Genomic DNA, 23,908 nt, shown 5'->3' on the forward strand with positions numbered 1-23,908 from the left:
CGAAATAGTAAAATGGTTTCCAGAAGATAACTTAAGAACGCATATGTCTAGGATCATGAAACTTCATAGGTAGATTGATCATGACTTGCAAATGACCCCTATTGATTTTGAGGTCACTAGGTCAAAGGTCAAGGTCACGGTGACCCAAAATAGTAAAATGGTTTCCAGATGATAATTAAAGAACGCATACGCCTAGGATCATGAAACTTCATATGCAGATAGATCATAACTCACAGATGACCCCTATTGATTTTGAGGTCAGTAGGTCAAAGGTCAAGGTCACGGTGACCCGAAATAGAAAAATGGTTTCCAGATGATAACTCAAGAACACATATGCCTAGGATCATGAAACTTCATGGGTAGATTGATCATGACTCGCAGATGACCCCTATTGATTTTGAGGTCACTAGGTCAAAGGTCAAGGTCACGTAGACCCGAAATAGTTAAATGGTTTCCGGATGATAACTCAAAAACGCTTACGCCTAGGATCATGAAACTTCATAGGTACATTGATCATGACTCGCAGATGACCCATATTGATTTTCAGGTCACTAGGTCAAAGGTCAAGGTCAATGTGACCCGAAACAGTAAAATGGTTTCCGGATGATAACTCAAGAATGCTTTTGCCTAGGATTATGACACTTCATAGGTACATTGATCATGACTCGTAGATGACCCCTATTGATTTTCAGGTCACTAGGTCAAAGGTCAAGGTCACAGTGACAAAAAACGTATTCACACAACAGACAGCCCATATGGGGCGCATGCATGTTTTACAAACAGCCCTTGTTTTAATTAATGTTATTAAATTTCATTAAAACAAACTTAATGGCAATGACTATCAAAATTGTATACTAATTATTGGTCATTTGTTGCTAATTGATGATGTCAAACTGGCCATGATGCTTATCAAATATGACTGTTGACAGTCATAGCATTTTTTCAAATTTCTTAGTACTTGTAGTTTCAAACATGCTTATATAATATGGTTTGTATTATATGAGTAAGTGGGCACATTTGTAATTGAAATAATTATATATCATCATTATCTTTAACATGACATATTACTAAAATCATACTAATGAATTCTGTTTAATGGAGCCCCCACCCTGACCTTTTATCACACCAGATACATACCAGTTTTTGAAAAACTGGAGTGTTTAAAATTGATATCTTTAATTTTACTATTTTCATAACTATACTTTTCTCTTGGTCCTTGAAATGTACTTTTTATTATATACATTATATACAGCATGTAAAATATATTTGTTCTTACAAATTACAGCTTAAATCTATATTTTTATGCACCCGGTAGGGTGGCATAAAGCAGTTGAACTGTCCGTCAGTCAGTATGTCAGTCTGTCTGTCCGTCCGAAAAAAACACTTTAACATTGGCCATAACTTTTGCAGTATTGAAGATAGCAACTTGATATTTGGTATGCATGTGTATCTCATGAAGCTGCACATTTTGAGTGGTGGAAGTTCAAGGTCATCCTTCAAGGTCAAAGGTAAAAAAATAAATAAAAAAATATATTACAAAGCGGCGCAATAGGGGGCATTGTGTTTCTGTTGTTGTGAAATGACTTTTATGCAAACCTTTCCTTTCATTAGATGTATACGTTCAACCTGATTCTGTGTAGGATGGATATACCTGGTCCCACAACTACAAAAGTTCAAAAACACATTCCTTTGTTATCTACCCTTGAGGTCAGAATATACTAAATAGTTTCCCTATATAATTCAATGTAAACGGACAACTTTAAGCGATAATAAATGCAACATTTTGCACATAGAGACCCCCATAACCATACCTTTTCTTAAAGGTCATTCTAAGCAGAATCGATTTATGCAATAAAAAAGATAGGTCATGTTCAATCCAAGAAAGAACTCGACACGAATCAAATTTGACTGTTTTTGCAACTTTTTTTTCGGCCGTTTCTTAGTGGAATGTAACCTTTTTCAGTGCAAGGCTTTACTTTAGTCTCCAAGTTTATCATATTTCAGGGATTCGGTCATGAACACCTATTCATGTTTAGTTTAAAGTGTAAAACATGCCTTTGAGTCAACTATGATTTTTTTTTAGAGAGTACAGCTCTTCATGAAACGATTATTTAGTATACTGTAACCTATAATTGAGCATATCTGACACAGCTGGTGCTGGGTAATTAGTCATATTATGATAAAACTCCAGTTATTGAGTGTGCGGTTTATTGAAGCTGTGATAAATTGAGAATGTCACTGTATTGTTTAGCTCCGCCCATCACCAGTGATAACACAGCAAATTAAATAAAGATCACTCCAGAATATGGAAAAGAGGTTTTGCAGTTGTGGAGCCTACCTGACGTGTGATGACACTGATTAAGTTGATTGCTCACTTTTGATTGGCTGGAATCATTCAATGCCCGATATGCCTGTGTGATGTTTTTGTACCCAACGTTTATTGCGCCTTGGCCTTTAATGTTTGAGTCTGCTGCTGATTTTGTAGGGATATCAGATTATGCGGAAATAGTTGAGGATGAAGGGGACTACAGCTCTCCTGATGGTAAATATCTCTTGTTACTATGTTACTGTAACTGTGACAACCACAGGGGTGTGTCTCTGGCAGGGTTGGGCCTCAGGGGGAAATTTGACACATTCAAATTGAATTGGAGTATGTATTGTTTTAAGGTTTAACATTATCTTGGTGGAATATGAAAAGTAATTGACTGTGTAACAGTATCGTCTTAAAAACTGTTTTGCAGAGAATTAAGTGTTGGATTTAAATTATAATTGCTGCACGGCAATCGAATTATACACAGAGTAAATATCATTTTATTGTATGATGTTAAAGGTTTATTTTTATTAGGGTTCACAATAATATGTTATTAAGACATTATAACTGGTATATGTAAACTTTTTTTGCCAAGTGATTTTCCTAAGCAATTTCATCTGACAATTCAAATTGACCAATTAAATATCCAATTTGAGACGGCTATAAAAATAACATGTTTGTAAATAATTTCTGTTCATGCCATTAGAAAGCTGAATCCCTTACTCAATACACTATTGAGTAAAAATGGCACAGGGAGCTTATAGGGTGCCTTCATTTAGAAAACTGGGATTGATTCCCTATAAATATATCTCATCCATACAAACTAGGTCGTAGGCGAAAAGGGCGAAGAAAAAAATGTGAGTGGAGAACGGTATGAGCAGTGTAGATCATAATTTTCAGTTGCAGATGAATAACTGTCCATTTTATAAGAGCTTTGTTCTGAAATACTGGGCTTTATGCACATATAGGCAAATCAGGACGACACTACACTTTTATTTGATTGTTCGTTTAAAGGATGTTTCTTATTAGCAAAAATCCAGTTTAGGCAGAAAGTGTTGTCCCTGAGTAGCCTGTGCAGACTACACAGGCATATCTGAGTAGACACTCTGCGCACATGCATTAATCCCAGTTTTCCCAGAACAAACTCTTATATTCCCAACTTGCTTCCCTGATGCCTTTCAAGTCATGTTTGTATTCTAACCAAATTGTATGACATAATCATGTGAGCATTAATGGAACCGTGTTCTGAGAAAACTGGGCATAATGCATGTGCTTAAAGTGTTGTCCCAGATTTGCCTGTACATTTCGCACAGGCTTATCAGGGACGACACTTTTCGCCTAAATTGGATTTTTGCTAAGAAGAGACAAAACGAAAAATTTCATAAAAGCGGAAAGTGTCGTCTCTGATTAGCCTGTGCGGATTGCACAGGCTAATCTGGGAAGACACTTTACGCACATGCATTATGCCCAGTTTTCTCAGAACACGGCTCAATGGATCAAACATTTATGCCTATGTGGCTCCCATGTTCATTTTGCATGATTTTATGTTTGTTTTTAACTACAAGTTTAAAGTAATGCCTCCAGATAGTTTGTATGACATTATGTTAAAAACTGTCATAATTGAAATAATTAGTTAAATATCATATATCAAATATTCTAATAAATCCCTTTGGCAGAATAACTGTTTACAATACCAAAGAATGTATAGAGAAAATTATGCTTGAAGTGATGGAGAAAAAATAGTGTGGATAATGTTACATGTACCATGTTTATTGGTATGCAATCTCAATGTACTACTTGTATTCCTTCATGTATATTTATGACTTAATGACTTTTACTGCACTTTCAGTGTACCTAATGCAGCTATTGATATTTATTAATGTAACTAAACATTCAGTGTACTACATGCAATTATGTACATGTATATTTATGGCAGTAATCGCATGAAATCCTACTACTTAAGCATTGCATGCTTAAGACAGAAGCTGCATGAAATCTTAAATATTACATTCGTTGCAATTTTTTTTTTCAAATATATTTTAGGTAATATTTGCTTATTAACACAACAATAAGGTGCATTTTGCTTCAGATTTTAACCTTTTTTATGTCCCCCACTATAGTAGTAGGGGACATATTGTTTTTGCCATGTCTGTTGGTCTGTTGGTCTGTTTGCGCCAACTTTAACATTTTGCAATAACTTTTGCTATATTGAAGATAGCAACTTCATATTTGGCATGCATGTGTATCTCATGAAGCTGCACATTTTGAGTGGTGAAAGGTCAAGGTCAAGGTCATCCTTCAAGGTCAAAGGTCAAATATATGTGGTCAAAATCGCTTATTTTATAAATACTTATGCAATATTGAAGATAGCAACTTGATATTTGGCATGCATGTGCATCTCATGGAGCTGCACATTTTGAGTGGTGAAAGGTCAAGGTCATCCTTCAAGGTCAGAGGTCAAATATATGTGGCCCAAATCGCTAATTTTATGAATACTTTTGCAATATTGAAGATAGCAACTTGATATTTGGCATGCATGTGCATCTCATGGAGCTGCACATTTTGAGTGGTGAAAGGTCAAGGTCATCCTTCACAAGGTCAAGGTCATCCTTCAAGGTCAAACATCATATAGGGGGACATAGTGTTTCACATACACATCTTGTTTTACCAAAGTTTAAGTGCAGCTCTTGATTAGCACTATCCAAACTTTGAAAGTAGCCAGAACATGCTTTGGAAAAATGTGATGATAATCACTGTTTTATTGACTTATTTTAATGCATTGTGGGGCATAAAACAAAAAGAAGTAAAAATAATAGTTACTATTCCATTGATTTCTTTTTAAATTGCAGATAGCATAGAGCATTTTTTTTGTATTCAGTCTTATAGACATCCCCATGACTGGTTTGGGGTGTTGTAAATGCTTTTACTCTGAACTCTTTTATATCAAGGATGGAAGGCAAGGTTCACATCATACCTTTTATATTTTCAGTGAAATAGAAGACCAAATATATCGTCTGACTTCACATGAATTGTGACATTTGACTCTACGTCACAATGGACCCAATGTGACAATTGAAATAAGGACTTAACACGCTATTCGGTGGCCTTTAACGCTAAGTAATGCTAGGTGACATCAGACCTTATGTGACATTTGATCATGTGTCCTTTGACCTTATATCACATTTGACCCTATATGACCTTTGAACTAAGGACTTCACACTTTGCGACCTCTAATGCTAAGTGACATCTTGCCTTGTGCGACATTTGATCATATGTTTCTGCTGAGCTTATATCACATTTGACCAAATGTGACCTGTGACCCTATTTGACCCTGTTTTTTCAGCTCGTGACTATGAGATTCATAGAGACCATGTTTGTCTGCTGGACATTCTGGGCAATGGACAGTTTGGAGACGTGCACAAGGGCATTTACAGGGACAAGGTAATACAGGACCATTGTTCATAATATGTAGGGAAACCTTAACTCTATCAGTGCTGGAACCAAATTTTGAAGGCCTTTGCAAACAGTTTGGATCCAGATGAGACGCCACAGAACATGGCGTCTCATCAGGATCCAAACTGTTTGTTATTCTAATAGTATTCTTTGAAAAAAATCGATAAAAATACTAATTTTAGAAATTCAGCAGACGACATTTTAGCAGACGACAAATTTCCCAGCATGCAAAGGGTTAACTTTGCTTTGCTCACTTTTCAACTGAGAGAAATTCTCAACAGCAGATGGTGTTACTGAGATGAGTATCAGAGTCAGTGAAATACTTTATGCAATATCCTTAGTTGGGTGAACATTTTACAAAGGCCCTTATGTAAAATGCTGGTCTCAAACATTTCACTCGGATTACTTGCACCTATATGTATGAAAATAATCGCAAAATGAGTACCATTGGTACGAGCATATAAAGATTCAGAATAAACGTAAAGAAATAAATAATTGTGAGAATCTTATCGCTAGTTTTGATTAAGGTTGATACATTCTGTGTATGCCTGCAGGAAGGCCGGGAAATTCCAGTAGCAGTGAAGACCTGCAAGGAGGACAATGAGGACTCCATGACAGAGAAGTTCCTGGAGGAAGCATGTAAGGATGGAGTTTTGAGAAAATGGGGCTTAAAGAAGTTTCATATAGTGTCGTCCCAGATTAGCCTGTGCAGTCGACTCGGGCGTATCAGGGACAACACTTTCCGCCTAAACTGAATTTAAGCTAAGAAGGGACTTCCCTTTTAACAAAAAAATACCATACAAGTGGAAAGTGTTGTTTGAGTTACATAGTCTTTAATGTGATGGGTGATCATTTTCCCAGGCTTGAATTTTCTGAATAGTTTAATATGATAGATCAGATAAATTTTATGTACAGGCCTAAATGTCTAGGTAGGACTTGATTGCAGCAAGGAGCGCCATCATGAGTTTTAATGACTTTGTGAATAATTTTAGGACTAGTTTCTCAAAAGTGATTCTTCTCATCTTCGTTAATTTAAGCGCTTCTATTTGTAGGGCTATATGTCTGCTATATTCTTTTGAAGTAAAATATAATTGAATTGAAATAACTAAGTGCATGCACAATCATACAACGTTTTATTAAACACATGACTAATTGTTGTATGAAAAGAGCAAACTCAATGAGGCCTGTGCATGAAGCTATTGCATTGGATTTAAGAATATTGAGCTGCTACAACAGTCTGGGCTTTCTTTATTTCTACAAAAGTCTGCATAAATGCTCCTCCCCACTAAGATAAATGTTTTTATTCCCCTGACAGAGGGCATATAGTGATCGCATTGTCCATCTGTCAGTCCGTCCATCCGTCTGTCCGTCACACTTTGCGTTTAGGTTTCGAAAAATGCTTATAACTTCTATGTTGCTTCAGATGTAACATTCATATTTGGTATGCATGTGTATATGGACAAGGCCTTTCCATGCACAATTTTGACCCCTTTGACCTTGACTTTGACCTTAGAGTCCGCGTTAAGGTTTCAATAATGTGTTTAGGTTTTGAAAAATGCTCATAATTTCTATCAAAGCGTTTATTGAGGGAATATGTCATCCTTTGGAGACAGCTCTTGTTTAAATGATGCAATTTTCCACAACATTTGCAGTAAAACTTCAAAATCTTGCCCTTTCTCTCACTTGTGTTGATAAATTATTCCCTAAATCGTAGGTTAGGCTCTTTCCCAAATCAGTAAAGAAACCCCTTAAAGCTTAATCCTGAATGATTATTGTTGTTGTGTTTTTCAGTGATCATGCAGCAATTTGACCATCCCCACATTGTAAAGTTGATAGGGGTCTGCTCAGAAAGTCGCCCAGTCTGGATCGTGATGGAGCTCGCAAAACATGGAGAGGTATGTAGGGTATATATGCCCCGCATCATGCAAACATGTGTCTTATGACCGATGCTGCAATCATAGCACTAGACCAGCCTGCGCATCAGGGCAGTCTGGTCTGGAGCTAACCTTACTGCTTATGAGACCACAAAACATTTTATCACTTAATAGCGGACAGGGTTGATTCAGTTGTTTTTTATAAAATGTTTGATTCAATGGTCATTATCAGTAAATGATTGTATCTTTCATTATCAATAGATTGTTGATTCTATCATTATCAATATGTTTATCTTGGTCTGTGATTGATTCTCCAGAGCATCTGTTTGCCTATTTAGACCTGTAGAGTGTGCTTTCAATCTGTTGATTATTCCATGTTTTCATATGTGTGCATGTTTTTGGCAGATGCGTGCGTACCTGCAGAACAACAAACCTCGCCTGGAGCTGACCACCCTGATCATGTATGCCTTCCAGCTCAGCATGGCCCTCTCCTACTTGGAGAGTAAGAAGTTTGTACACAGGTGAGTTTGGCTGTGACGAGTCAGGGCGTAATTATGGCACTTTGTTTTTTCCACTAGAATATATAGATGCCTGAATCTTGTATTTTGAGCTTCTTATTAACAATTTGGTGGATGGCTTTAAAACATATACAGTTGAATTATCTTAATGTGTACATAATTTGTATGAAAGGACGTATTGCAGTTAAAAGTTTTGGCAGAATTATGAACCTTTGTCTGTTTTTCTTCTATAAATATATGGTCAACACAATATTGTGTTTTTAACTCCACTTTAAATATAAAGTTGACATAGCTCTAAGTTTCACAATTGGATGACCTTTATGAGTAGATGATGGTAAAGATAGGAATTAAGGCTGCTACAAGTTTGGGCAGAATTATGGCCATTTTTTTTATCCTTTATAGAATATAATAGTCCCAAAATGTGTGTTTTTAAGTTCTCTTCAACTCCTAGGTGAATCTCTCTCAAACTTTTAGTTCTCAAAGTATACAATGCTTTAATTATTAACTTATTTATTAATGTCTTTGTTTTATTTCTACTATGCAATTTTGCTAATTAACTTAAAATTAAATGAAATAATGTATTTCAGAGACATAGCTGCCCGCAATGTGTTGGTATCTGCCCATGACACAGTGAAGCTTGGGGACTTTGGGCTCTCCAGATGGGTAGAGGAACAGAGCTACTATAAAGGTATCTGGGGCTGGGAGCCACAAACCATAAGGGGAATCTATTCTTAGGCTGCTTAGGAAAATGTTAATTAAGGCTCTTAAAGGAAATGTGAACTTATCTGCTCAGGGAAATTTAAGTGTAGACTGTTAAAAGGAATCTTAATTTGGCTGATAAACAAAATCTTTTTGTAGTTTGCATTTGGCTGAACATTACAGATATATTTTGCAAGATATTCCATGATTGTATTGGTAATTTATTATTGTATTTTGTTCATTTAAAGTCACATTAATGGTAAGCATCCAATTTATTAAAATCCCATTGTTTGTATGAAAAAATGGTTTAGATAATTGGATAAAGGTCAATCCTAACCATATTGTGAGTTAAATAATGTGCATCTTCAAATACCTACTAATATGAATTGACTTCAAATGTGTTTCCCTACTTATATGGATTGACTTCAAATATAATACCCTACTGATATGAATTGACTTCAAATATAATACCCTACTGATATGAATTGACTTCAAATGTGATACCCTACTGATATGAATTGACTTCAAATATAATACCCTACTGATATGAATTGACTTCAAATGTGATACCCTACTGATATGAATTGACTTCAAATATAATACCCTACCGATGAATTGACTTCAAATGTGATACCCTACTGATATGAATTGACTTCAAATGTGATACCCTACAGATATGAATTGACTTCAAATATAATACCCTACTGATATGAATTGACTTCAAATATAATACCCTACTGATATGAATTGACTTTAAATGTGATACCCTACAGATATGAATTGACTTCAAATATAAAACCCAACTGATATGAATTGACTTCAAATATAATACCCTACTGATATGAATTGACTTCAAATGTGATACCCTACTGATATGAATTGACTTCAAATATAATACCCTACTGATATGAATTGACTTCAAATGTGATACCCTACTGATATGAATTGACTTCAAATGTGATACCCTACTGATATGAATTGACTTCAAATATAATACCCTACTGATATGAATTGACTTCAAATGTGATACCCTACTGATATGAATTGACTTCAAATGTGATATCTTACTGATATGAATTGACATTAAATGTGATGTCTACTGATATGAATTGACTTCAAATGTAATACCCTACTAATATGAATTGACTTCAAATGTGATATCCTACTGATATGAATTGACTTCAAATGTGATATCCTACTGATATGAATTGACTTCAAATGTGATATCCTACTGATTTGAATTGACTTCAAATGTGATAACCTACTGATATGAATTGACTTCAAATGCGATACCCTACTGATATGAATTTACTTCAAATGTGATACCCTACTGATATGAATTGACTTCAAATGTGATTCCCTACAGATATGAATTGACTTCAAATGTAATACCCTACTGATATGAATGTACTTCTAATGTAACAATGTCTTCCAGCTTCAAAGGGCAAGCTTCCAATCAAATGGATGGCACCAGAGTCGATAAACTTCCGACGGTTTACATCTGCTAGTGATGTGTGGATGTTTGGTATGTGCTTTCTTGTTTGTTGCTTAAAATACAATCATTTAGAGTTCTGATAAATATGAATAAAAATGCAAAGATTGTTATGATCATATCCGCATATCACAACGAAAAGACTTGTTTATTGCCTGATAAATTGATAACTTGATTTTTTTGTAATACGTTATCTTGCACATTGTTTGCTTGTACTATTCACCCATTTGCTGGTGTAGACTGACATACACAGGTTTATGTTTGCATACATCAGTTCAATACTTCTTTATCTATGATAGTTATAATATATAATGGCATACTATTGATACTACATGCATGTTAGTAGGGTACTGGTGTAGTTTCACTGACCATGACCCAAAACTCTGGCCTGCAACTTAGCTGGATCATGAGGCTTTTGGGTACTTAGAATTTTCAGTTTAAGATTTTTGCATGCAGCAACTCTATTATGTTTATGTAGTTTTTAGCGAGGCTGTTTTTTTAGAAAACCTGAGGTTTTGTCATAGCCTGCTTGCTGTACGCCGGCGTCGTGCTAAAACCTATACATTGGCTCTAGAATCAAAGTGCTTCCACCTACAACTTTGAAACTTCATATGTAGATGCACCTTGATGAGTTCTACATGCCACACCCATTTTGGGTCAAAGGTCAAGGTCACTGTGACCTCTAAAAAAAATTAAAAAAATCTGACAAGCTTTCGCACCCGAGCATGGCACCCGTTAGGCTCTTGTTAACTAGTTCTTTTTATATGTATCCTTATAAGCTTATGTAGAATCAAGAATATGTGAGAAATGTTTAGGATATGTGGGATATGCTCATCAGTAGTATCTCTGTGTATTCACTAAGTTTGTGTGGAAGATCATTATTCATGGTATCACTGTGTATTCACTAAGTTTGTGTGGAAGATCATTATTCATGGTATCACTGTGTATTCACTAAGTTTGTGTGGAAGATCATTATTCATGGTATCACTGTGTATTCACTAAGTTTGTGTGGAATATCATTATTCATGGTATCACTGTGTATTCACTAAGTTTGTGTGGAAGATCATTATTCATGGTATCACTGTGTATTCACTAAGTTTGTGTGGAAGATCATTATTCATGGTATCACTGTGTATTCACTAAGTTTGTGTGGAAGATCATTATTCATGGTATCACTGTGTATTCACTAAGTTTGTGTGGAAGATCATTATTCATGGTATCACTGTGTATTCACTAAGTTTGTGTGGAAGATCATTATTCATGGTATCACTGTGTATTCACTAAGTTTGTGTGGAAGATCATTATTCATGGTATCACTGTGTATTCACTAAGTTTGTGTGGAAGATCATTATTCATGGTATCTCTGTGTATTTTCAGGTGTGTGTATATGGGAGATCCTCATGTACGGTATCAAGCCATTCCAGGGGGTGAGGAACAATGATGTGATAGGCAAGATAGAGAATGGAGAGCGCCTGCCCCTACCCCCAGGCTGTCCACCCTCCCTCTACAACCTCATGTGTGTCTGCTGGTCGTATGAACCCTCCAAGAGACCCTGCTTTGCAGACCTCAAGACCTGGCTATAGTGAGCAGGTTTTCTACTTGATATGAAACATGCTCCAAAAGGGGCTAATGCATGTGCGTGAAGTGTCATCCCAGATTAGTGTGTACAGTCGCCACAGGCAAATCAGGGAAGACACTTTCCGCTTTTATATAAAAAAATGATTTGAAGGAAGTCTCAACTGAACTAAAATCTGGTCCAGGTGGACAGTGTTGTCCCTGATTAGCCTGTGGGAAGTGACAGGCTAGCCTGTGGGAAGTGACAGGCTAGCCTGGGGGAAGTGACAAGCTACTGTGGGAAGTGACAGGCTACTGTGGGAAGTGACAGGCTACTGTGAGAAGTGACAGGCTACTGTGAGAAGTGACAGGCTACTGTGGGAAGTGACAGGCTAGCCTGTGGGAAGTGACAGGCTAATCTGGGACAACACTTTACTCCCATGCATTAAGCCCTGTTTTCCAAGAGTTCAACTTATATAGACATGTTAATGTTATTTGTCATGGCTATCGCACATTATTGGAATTCTCAGTGCCAAAAAAGTGCAATAATAAACAGATTTTTTTTCTTTGTGTTTTTGCTAAAGAAAAGCAATGAAATTGCGATTTTCAAACAGGTTTTAGTTTGCTATTACAGTACTTAATGATCACTTCACATTTTACGTGCTCTTTTGTGTCACTGTTGAATTGTTTCGATAACTTGTCATACCTAAAACCAACAACTAATACATATACAGTATGTATACATTATATGTTAATACGTAAATATCTAAAACATCCACAAATCCATGTACAGTTTATGTTACTATGGATTTTAGCATGAGTGTGTGTGCATTTCAGTGAGATCTTTGATGAGGAAAAGTACAGACAGGAGGAGGAAACTAAGACAGCCAACAGGAGGATCCTATCTTGGGGTATGGGATCTTACATTCTAGGTTTCCAACAAAGGATAATTTCTTCCAGCTATTGCGTCTGTATTAAACACATTCGGACTAACTCCCAGAACTGACAGGCTGTTCAAGTTTTGTGCTGTTTGCTGCTCATCAGTATCTAAGGGTTAGAAAAAAGAGCCTTTAAAACTTAAATCTTTTAAGAAAGGTCCGAAATTAAGTAGATTTTCTAAGGGACTAAAACATGTCAAAATGCATATCTGAGCAGTAAAGAGTCAAAGAGTCTTTTACCTTTGGAATAGTGCCAGATAATGAAGGAACCTCTAATGTTGTCTTTATTTTCAGGTTCTAATGGGTCTCATGAAGAGGAAGACATAGTAGCTCCGCCCCCTAAGCCAGCCCGTCCGGGCTACTCCAATGTGTCTCCCGCCGGCTCAACCCGCAATCTGAGCCAGCAGAGCATTCCCACCCCGCCTCGCCAGTGGGGCAGTGCCTCCCAGCTGCCCGTGGGTCACAGCACCCCGTACGGGCCCAGTCCCCTGGGTCCTAGCGGGACTCACTCTGGGGCGCCCCCTCTCCCGCGGGAGATTGACCTCTCACACTACTTTCCCTCCTCCAGTGGATACACACAGGCTGGACAGGTATGGTATATTGATGGTCTTTGTCCCATGAAACAAAGTACTAGCATAATTTGAGCCTGGTTCTGCGACAACAGGACTTAATGCATTTGCTTAAAGTGTGATCCCAGATTAGCCTGTACATTCCCCAGAGGCTAATCAGAGACAGCAATTTCTGCCTTGACTTTATTATCCCCCGCCAAAGGTGGAGGGATATTGTTTTGGCGTTGTCCGTCCTTCCGTCCGTCCAGCACTTTTGTGTCCCGAGCCATATCTTGGAAGTGCTTTGGCAGATTTCATTGAAACTTGGTACGAGTATATATATGGATAAGAGGATGATGCACACCAAATGGCATTGTTCACCATCTGTTAATAACGGAGTTATAGACCTTTGTATCTTGAAAAAAATGCTTTTTTCTGTGACAATGCTCTAGTTTGGCGGGGGATATTAATTCAACGAATTTGCTTGTTTTTGTTAAGAAGAGACTTCCTTTTAGCTGAAAATTCCATAAAGCGGAGTGTTGTCCCTGATTAGCCTTGTGAACTGCACAAGTGGAGTGTTGTCCCTGATTAGCCTTGTGAACTGCACAAGTGGAGTGTTGTCCCTGATTAGCCTTGTGAACTGCACAAGCGGAGTGTTGTCCCTGATTAGCCTTGTGAACTGCACAAGCTCATCTAGGACATAAATATATGAACATGCATTAAGCCCTGCTTTTCAACGGCAGCTAGTTTGTTTAAAACTGCCAACCCAAAACATAGTTAAGTCGTACTTAACAGGTGAAATTGTTACTTACTTGACTCCATATGTAATTAAATTTCTACTAGCCCTAAGTTACTTTCTTAAGCCCATTAAAGACTGCTTACTTTAACAGTAATACTTTCTGTGCTTTACATAGTTCCTGATGATTGGTGTAAATGCAATTAACATAGTATAAGTTATAGATATATTGGCCTAATAGTTATTGCTATAGTTATGCTAGTTAAGCTATAAGTTAATTGTGACAATTAGGCAGCACTTCATAATTTCAATGGCTCAGTTCATAAGCTGCTATGTTTTTATAGGAGCATGATATATTGTTTGCAAATGTGAGTAACATCTTAGTATAATTTTCTGGAGCTAAATGCATGTGTGTAAAGTGTTGTCCTTGATTAGCTTGTGCAATTCGCACAGGCCATTCAGGGAAGACACTTTCCGCCTAAACTGGATTTTTTTATCTCATATAATATTAACTCCAATCCACAGGTTTCTCGCGGCTACACTCCAGTAAGTTCTGAGTCTAACCCATACAGCAAGGCATCAGATATTGGCCCCAGCTCCCGGATAGACATGTACCCAGGTAGAATACCCAACCGGTTCCCCTACACGGCAGCTGACCTAGCCGACTCCGGTATCAGTAAGGGACTGCCATACTACACCAGCAGGCAACTTCATGATCAACCGGTAAGGGTTGTTTATCTTTTTATATGCGCGTTAAGAAATGGGGAGTTTTATGGAATACCTGAGGTGGGTGGGCTGTGCCCTGGAGGATAATGTCTGTTTATTTATTTGAACAGTTTAAATAGTATCATCATGAAACTTGGTGATAATATTTGTGGGCATAATATATTAGCCAAGTTTACAAATGAGATAGATTGCTTGACAATTGTTATGCTTGACATTTTCTGTACAATTTATACCTATCTGTTGTATGTATCTTCCTTTGTCTTCTCATGTAGTTGTATAAGTAGCCAATGAACACCATCCACATTCGTTATAAAGTTGAACTTGTAGACAATTGTTTCTCTTACATGCCACTTACAAACGCAGTGTTTGGAATGGGGAGTCTTCTGATCTTGCCTCATCTCCTGTGTCTCATTTTCATCACACAAACAACTCTTTTTGCATTTTGAATGGATGATATCACAAATTTAAGTGTTTAAACATCTTCTTGAAGGGAACTTTCCAAACTGCAAGACTTTTAAAGTACTTTCAAGTGGATATGAACATGAATATCAATTAAACTGAAACATCCATAAAAGATTTGATCACTAAAATTACTTCTAACCCTTTCCCACTCAGAGGCAAAGTGAAAATGGCTATATGAATTGAGCAGGAAACCAGAACAGCCTGTGAGTAACTCACAGTCTGTTCCGGTTTTATGCTGTTTGCTGCTCATCAGTATCTAAGGGTTTGAAATGACGCCTCTAAAACTTGAATCTAGTAATAAGAGTCTTTAACTTAATTTGACTTTCTAAGAGACTACAGACCAGTTTAAATGTGTATCTGAGCTATAAGTGTTACCATACAGAGCCTGGTTTGTTTCCAGGTTGTTGATTTCCCTTCGAGCAGTCCGGTTCCTGTGACGATGCCAGACCTGGAACCTGAGGAGATTGCAGCACGCCTACGGCAACAGCAGGAGCAGTCTGAGAGAGACGCACAGTGGCTAATCTTGGAGGAGAAAAACCTGGTACGCAACTCCGAACACATCTCTGAAGTTAGCTATCCCTGTCTTGGTCTGTATCATATCATATTATCTTGATAAAAAAGAGGATGAAAACCTGATGTGATCTTGACAGGCAAGATGGGTCGTTGAAGATAAATACCATAATTCTGTCTTAAGCGGTCTCTATACACCTGATTAAAATGGTGAACACCTACAATGACTGCAACAATGTAGAATTTAATGATTGAAAAAATGATGGAAACATTAAAACATATATTTATAAAATACAATTATAAAATTGTGCATAGCATTTTTTCGTGCCTGCTAGCAGAAAGCTGGATAAAAATAATGAATGGTTGAGAGTATGTGTACGAGTGCATGTGTGAGTGCATGGGTGCGTCTTATTATGTCCGGACTGAACCTGTGTCATTCATCTTGCAATTGGAAGAAAATCATACAACAAAATGTAATGTTCACCATCATGAGACAAAGTGTTGCATAATTGATTAGGTTGGGTCAAAAATGTAACTAACAGATCAAATGTCCAATGTGTGTAAATTACCGTTTGTCTGGACTGTAAATCAATCCTAATGCAAAAAAGAATGTATGGAGGGGGTGTGTCAAAGGTCAGCAATGTGCATGTCGCTGCTTATAACATAATTGAAAATGGGCTTGATATATTTCCGGCAGGGATCACGTTCTTGCACTTGATTGTTTCACAGAAGCGTGATATACCACGGGGGCCAGTGAAGCCTGCGCCCAACGCCCTGCACATCACTGAGGCTACAGATGTGCGACCTGTAATCCCACCCCAGGTGGACCCCTACCCAGCATTCCTCCGCACTGCCTCCCACACCTCCAATGCAAGTAAGGGCTTACAATAGCTGCCTGTCAGCGCATGTATACAAATACCTCATTATTTGAGAAAACCTTACTTTTTTCTTTAATTTCTCGTGACTTTTTGTATTTCATGTAAAGATAAGAATAATGAATATTTGTATAGTCTTGTGTTATTGCATTTGTATGCCCTTTCGAAGAAAAGGGGGTATATAGTTTTCGCACTGTCAGTCTGTCTGTCAGTTTGTCTGTCAGTCTGTCTGTCAGTCTGTCACACTTTTCATGTCCGCTCTCTAATTCAAATAGTTTTCATCCGATCTTTACCAAACTTGGTCAGAAGTTGTATCTAGACAATATCTAGGTCAAGTTCGAATATGGGTCATGCCGGGTCAAAAACTAGGTCATGGAATAACTTAGTGCATTTCAAGGATTTAGCATGGTGTCCGCTCTCTAATTGAAGTAGTTTTCATCTGATCTTTACCAAACTTGGTCAGAAGTTGTATCAAGACAATATCAAGGTCAAGTTCGAATATGGGTCATGCTGGGTCAAAAACTAGGTCGCGGGGTCACTTAGTGCATTTCAAGGATGTAGCATGGTGTTCGCTCTCTAATTGAAGTAGTTTTCATCTGATCTTTACCAAACTTGGTCAGAAGTTGTATCAAGACAATATCTAGGTCAATTTCGAATATGGGTCATGCCGGGTCTAAAACTAGGTCATGGGCTCACTTAGTGCATTTCAAGGATTCAGCATGGTGTCCGCTCTCTAGTTTATGTGGCTTTCTGATTTATTTTGATATTCTAAGACATTTTTATGCCCCCAAAGGAGGACATATAGTGATCGGACTGTCCGTCACACTTTGCGTTTAGATTTCGAAAAAATGCTCATAACTTCTATGTCGCTTCAGATAGCAATTTCATATTTGGCATGCATGTGTATATGGACAAGGTTTTTCCATAGGCACACACATTTTGACCCCTGTGACCTTAACCTTGAACTTAGGGTCTGTGTTTAGGTTTCGAAATCTGCGTTTAGGTTTCGAAAAAAGCTCATAACTTCTACCAAGCGTTTATAGGGGGCATAAGTCATCCTATGGTGACAGCTCTTGTTGTTTTGGGAAAATAATAGAATTCGAAAAAAAATAGAATTAGAAAATCTATAAAGGGAAGAATTACAGTTTTGAGCTTTGTGAATACCTACACAGAACTGTTGTTATTGTATGTGAAATAAACATGGCAGATGTCTACTTGATGCCATTTATAATGAACAAGAAAAACAGTGACATATTGTTCCTATTGGAATGAGAATTACCCAATCACATTCTCATGTTTGCTCCTGTTGCTGCAGTCTTGCAATTTTTTTTCCACCAAATAGATTTTGTTCAAAATTTATATTCAAGTACTATATACAAATACTATATGAAAAATGGAATAAAAATATAGGGTCACCGGCTTTGTTTTGATTTTATTCACCATTTTATAACATGTACTTTTTTCATGTAAACTGGAAAATCTCTTATTGCCTCAAACCAATTAATAACCGATGAAAGAGACAACATATAGATATTATATAAGCTGGGATACATAAAATACCATTTAATTAAACAACACAATGCCAAAAAAATGGAGAACACAAGTTAAATTAAAAACGAAAAAAATTAATTTTTTTATGTCACCCCAAAAACATCAATTTTTTACTATTTTTAACACCCAAAATGTAATTTAAAAAAAATCTGTCAAATAGAATTCTGCAAAACTGTTCAAATATGTTCATCTACGTGTTGTCATCATAAAACACAAATAAAAAAAGGGGGTCACCGCACTTTTAACCAAGATTTTTTGTTTTAACTATCCCTACCGTCTACGTCAAATTTTATAAAAAAAATACATCAATTAGGCAAAACCCAAGTACCGGTACATAGATTGTAAGAAATATGCATAAACATTAGAAATTGTTTACAATCTTAACTGGGATCACAACAGCTTACCAAAAGACATTAATAAAAAACAATATTTAATCACAAACATAATACCATACATGTGTACAGTATCAAACTCGACCTTAATCATTAATAACTTACATGTACTTGTTCACAGATTTCGGCTTGTTTTGGAGTTTGTTATTAAATGCTTTAAATTGATAAATTTAAACGACATGACTAAAAAGCTCCAGTATAAAATAAGAATGAAATTAAAGAAATAAAAAAGTAAATATAAGTATTAAAAAAAATGTTAACACCACCTGGGATCGAACCACTGACAATTGAATTATGAACCAACTCGGTCATTTCTGATGATACTGATAACAAAAATATTGAGTTGTGATAATAGCATCATCGGTGTTGCTATTAATATATTGTCGGTTAAATAAACTGCTGCAACACCCCTTAAGACATAGTCAACGATGGGCATTTTTAAAGTAATCTATTTTCCTCATTTGAAAGAATTGCACTTAGCAATTGTTTCTGATACAATGATCAAGGTGTCCTGTTTGTTTTTCAGGCAGTAGAAGCAGCAGCACCAGTGACCATGATATTCCTCCATCATTACCTACCCAGCAACAAAACAATAAGGTAAGGGGCCCACCCGGGGATGGTTGACATGGAGATGTGTGGATTTTATTAATTGTGCAAGAATAGGATACCATTATTGCCAAACTAGATATATTACTTAAAGGGAAAAGTATCTACATGTACTTATTGGAAAGAATTAGTATTCTTCAATGTTGGCCTTGACTTTTGACTGACAAGCATTGGTCATTTATACAATTCTAAATAAGTTTGAAAATCTTTTCAGGATTTAAAGTTGTATGCGAAACCAAATAAAAGATTTTGAACGTACACAAACATTGAGCACATCACAAGGATGTCACAGCCTGTAGTTTCTTATTGCAACTGATGACATATTGCTAAACAGTTTTCTTTTAACAATTTTAGATCTGTCAAAAAATTAAAATTCAATTATACACCTTACTTTTAATTTAATCTACTAAAATGTTTCATTTAACAAGTTCTATGGTGTATAAGCCTCTCTTCAAAACCCTGTGTGCTGATTTCAGAGCATACCGAAGCCCTCTCCGATCACTAAGGAGTCACTGGACAGAAGCAGTGACCCGGTGTACGACAGCACCACAGCCGTGGTACGCTCGGTGATGTCTCTCTCACAGAAAACACCGGCATGTCGGGCAGAGGAGTTTGTGGATCTGATCAAGGTTGGAAACCTTGTCTTGTTATTTAAGTGTTGGTAATATTTATATGTCCTGACATATTTGGTGGCATTAAATACTGTAACAATTGGGTAGATAGCGCTTAAAATTTAAGTGTTGAATAACCTTTTTGCAAACATGGTTGCTGAGAAAGACATTTAGGCTTCAATATTTTTTTTTTGCAGAATTATGGCCCTTTGTGTGTTTTTAGCTCACCTGAGCGATAGCTCGAGGTGAGCTATTGTGATCACTCAGCATCCGGCGTCCGGCCGTCCGTCCGTCCGTCCGTAAACAATTTGTAAACATCTTCTTCTACTGAACCATTGAGCCAATTTCAACTAAATTTCATGTGGAGCATCCCTAGGTCATGGGACAAAAGAATTGTTAAAAAAAATGTGATCGCATAACCAAGATGGCCGCCATGACCATATATGGTAAAAACCTTAAAAAATCTTCTTGTCAGAAACCGCTCATCAGATTTTCAAAAAATTTCACAGGGATGACCTTTGAGGGCTCCCCTGAAAAAGTTGTTCAAAGAAATTTGATTCGTCAAAAAACATGGCCGCAGGAGCTCGTTGAACTTTGCATGTTTATTCGTTTTTGCCTATTTTGTGAAAACTTTCAAAAATCTTCCACATTTTTTGTCCGATCCTTTCCAAATTTGCACAGTGTCTTTATATCAATGAGGACACGAACCCTACAAAAAATGAGCATTATTGGTCCATGAAGTACAGAATTACCTCCCCTTGAATTGAGAAAATGGTGTTTATGCAATAAAGTCCAAATTTTTCATCCAATTCTTTCCAAACTTGTAAGGATTTAGCATGGTTCAAACAAGGGAAACAACTACGGTTTATGCATGTTCTTTTTATTACAGATTTGCCTCCCTTTAATTCATTCAAAATCTCATTTTACAGCAGAGATTCCAAATCTGACCTGTAAATGAGCCCCATATTTACTGCTGGTGCTATGTTACCTTTTCCCATTTGATCATTCTTAAGTATTGGTCTTGTTATGCTGCTACTGCTACTGCTTACTGCTACTGCTACTACTACTACTACTACTACTACTATACTACTTCTACTACTACTACTACTACTACTACTTCTACTACTCTACCACTACTACTACTACGACTACTACTAATACTACTAACTACTACTACTACTACTACTACTACTACTACTAACGACTACTAGTACTACTACCACCACCACCACCACCACCACCACCACCACCAATGTCTACTAGTACTACTCTACTACGACTGCCACTACTACTTTACCACTACTATACTACTACGAATCGACTACATGACCACGACTACGACGACGACGACGACTAGTACGACTACGATCTACTAATACTAATACTTACTACTACTACGACTACTACTACTACTACTACTACTACTACTACTACTACTACTACTACTACAACTACTATTACTACTACTACTACTACTACTACTACTACTACTACTACTACTACTACTACTACTACTACTACTACTACACCACCACCACCACCACCACCACCATTCACAGTGACAAAAAACGTATTCACACAATGGCTGCTACTACAACTTATAGCCCATATAGGGGGGCATGCATGTTTTACAAACAGCCCTTGTTTCTATGGGATTTTAACCACAACTGTTCATGTTTATCTCCGACACATATTTTTAGGTCACCTGTCATGAAATAGAGGTCACAGTTTTCATCCAATCTTTATGAAATTTGGTCAGAATGTTTATCTTGATGAAATCTGGGTTGGGATTTTATTTGGGTCATCTGGGGTCAAAAACTAGGTCAAATAATAGAAAAACCTTGTGTAGACATTAGAGATCACAGTTTTCATCCAACCTTTATGAAATTTGGTCAGAATTCTTGATGAAATCTGGGTGGGATTGTATTTGGGTCATCTGGGGTAAAAATCTAGTTCAAATAAATAGAAAAACCTTGTGTTGACAATAGAGGTCACAGTTTTCATCCAATATTTATGAACTGTGGTCAGAATGTTTATCTTGATGAAATCTGGATTGGGATCGTATTTGGGTCATCTAGAGTCAGGAACTAGGTCACTAGGTCAAATCATAGAAAAACATTGTGTAGACAATAGAGGTCATAGTTTTCATCTGATTTTAATGAGTCAGGTGAGCGATTCAGGGCCATCATGGCCCTCTTGTTCCCTTTGTAATATAAAGTACGCTTAAGATTTTGTTTTCAATACCTTTTGGTGGATCTCATTCAGACTTTAACAGTTAAATCACTTGTATGTGTTGATGATTGGAAAGGTAGGAATGTGATGAAACAATTTTTGGAAGATTTATATGCTTTGTCAGTTTTCCCACCATAGAATATGTAGTCCCAACATTTTATGTTTTCAATTCATCTTTAAGTACGTGATGAGGGATATTGCTTAAACTTAAAAAGTTGAATGGTCATAATGCATACATGATTGTTAAGAAAGGACTAGTTACTACGACCAGTTTCTGCTAAATTACTACCGGTCTGTTTGTCTACTATAGAATATAGTGGATTTGTTGGTGTCCAAACATGTGTTGATGGGGCATTAATGTCTGTGACACATATCTATTTTCTTTTCAAGTTGTGGACAGGAGCCAGAAAACTTACCATTAATTCTGATTCATTATTCCATTTCTGTACTTTTGAGTGTAAAACTTTCACTCAACTGTTATTCGAAGTAATGCAAGTTGTATCCATTTATTCAATGTTTTAATTTGGTTGTATAATTGCAAAAAAATAAAGCTATGACATTTTTGTTTCTTTCCTTGGATATGCTACTGCCAATAGTGATGCTGAAATATTTATAATATACCCAGGGATTTTGGGGGGTAAAGGTCCTAGCCTTTCATTTTGGGAAAAGAATAATCAATAAAACTGAACGCGGGAAAGAAATTTCCCGATGTTAACTTGACATTTTGGATGAAAATTGCATCATTTTAAAGAATTTCTCTTAGAGGAAGGGGCCTATATAAGGCTCTTGCTAAAGAAAGAAAAAAAGCCCTGATACCTAACTTGTTTTATGGCCATTATTTATAACCACACTGACTATTTTACTGAAGATGTGAAAACGGGGTTTCAATCATGACTGTGCCTTAAAAAAATAAATAGGCAGTTAAATGTGAAATATTAGAAAAAATTCTTTACACATTGTTATACTGATATTTCAAATTCTGTCTGTTTTTCTCTTGGTCCTTTTCTATTAACCAATAATTAATATGAGCTGTGTTCTGAGATAACTGGGCTTAATGCATGTGCGTAAAGTGTCGTCCCAGATTAGCCTGTGCAGTCCGCACAGGCTAATCAGGGACGACACTTTCCGCTTTAATGGTATTTTCAGTTTCAAGGGAGTCTCTCCTTACCGAAAATCAAGTTTAGGCGAAAGTGTCGTCCCTGGTTAGCTTGTGCGGACTGCACAGGCTAATCTGGGACGACACTTTATATATTATGTAACGCACATGCATTAAGCCCAGTTATCTCAGAACATGACTCATATAGACATCCCTCATAGAGTATGTCATATAGCCTAAGTGTGCCTTGCTTGCAGGGAGTAGGCCTGGAGTTGAGGGGTCTTCTGGCAGCAGTGGACGAGTTCTCACGAGGTCTGCCCCCCAACCAGCATAGAGAGGTACGGTGTACACAGATACTGCTTGTAGTTATACACATTTAGATTGGGTTTTCTCTTAAACTTTTAGTTAAAACCTATTTATTTTAGCTCGATTTCATCAAAAACCTCCCACTAATTTTAACGCTCTAGAGTTCATTTCCTGGGCTTGAACCAGTACTTGCTGTGTTTGGAGCAGATCTAAAGACTGCTCCCACAGTGGGGATTGAACCCGTGATCTCCTGGTTGCTACACTGACAACATATCAATTATTGACCCTGTGATCTCCTGGTTGCTACACTGACAACATATCAATTATTGACCCTGTGATCTCCTGGTTGCTACACTGACAACATATCAATTATTGACCCTGTGATCTCCTGTTTGCTACACTGACAACATATCAATTA

The 23,908-nt window shown here is 37.0% G+C and overlaps 1 protein-coding gene across 9 annotated transcripts in view; it reads left to right on the plus strand.

The window, feature by feature from the left end:
* The window catches only part of LOC127876238 (focal adhesion kinase 1-like), a 111,959-nt gene that overhangs the window by 84,070 nt on the left and 3,981 nt on the right, over positions 1-23,908 (plus strand). For 6 of the 9 annotated variants that reach the window (XM_052421305.1, XM_052421300.1, XM_052421306.1 and 3 more), the window contains 17 exons: positions 2,486-2,542; positions 3,139-3,168; positions 5,655-5,752; positions 6,319-6,403; positions 7,556-7,659; positions 8,044-8,159; positions 8,744-8,844; positions 10,291-10,380; positions 11,725-11,929; positions 12,739-12,812; positions 13,134-13,429; positions 14,649-14,846; positions 15,712-15,852; positions 16,551-16,695; positions 19,166-19,236; positions 19,722-19,874; positions 23,442-23,522. In XM_052421305.1, the coding sequence (XP_052277265.1) occupies positions 2,486-2,542; positions 3,139-3,168; positions 5,655-5,752; positions 6,319-6,403; positions 7,556-7,659; positions 8,044-8,159; positions 8,744-8,844; positions 10,291-10,380; positions 11,725-11,929; positions 12,739-12,812; positions 13,134-13,429; positions 14,649-14,846; positions 15,712-15,852; positions 16,551-16,695; positions 19,166-19,236; positions 19,722-19,874; positions 23,442-23,522 (2,045 nt within the window). The remainder of the gene's footprint in view (positions 1-2,485; positions 2,543-3,138; positions 3,169-5,654; positions 5,753-6,318; positions 6,404-7,555; positions 7,660-8,043; positions 8,160-8,743; positions 8,845-10,290; positions 10,381-11,724; positions 11,930-12,738; positions 12,813-13,133; positions 13,430-14,648; positions 14,847-15,711; positions 15,853-16,550; positions 16,696-19,165; positions 19,237-19,721; positions 19,875-23,441; positions 23,523-23,908) is intronic. The other 3 variants (XM_052421302.1, XM_052421303.1, XM_052421299.1) reach the window with 2 other exon arrangements.

Source organism: Dreissena polymorpha, chromosome 4 (assembly GCF_020536995.1).
Source record: "Dreissena polymorpha isolate Duluth1 chromosome 4, UMN_Dpol_1.0, whole genome shotgun sequence".
Lineage (NCBI taxonomy): Eukaryota > Metazoa > Mollusca > Bivalvia > Myida > Dreissenidae > Dreissena > Dreissena polymorpha.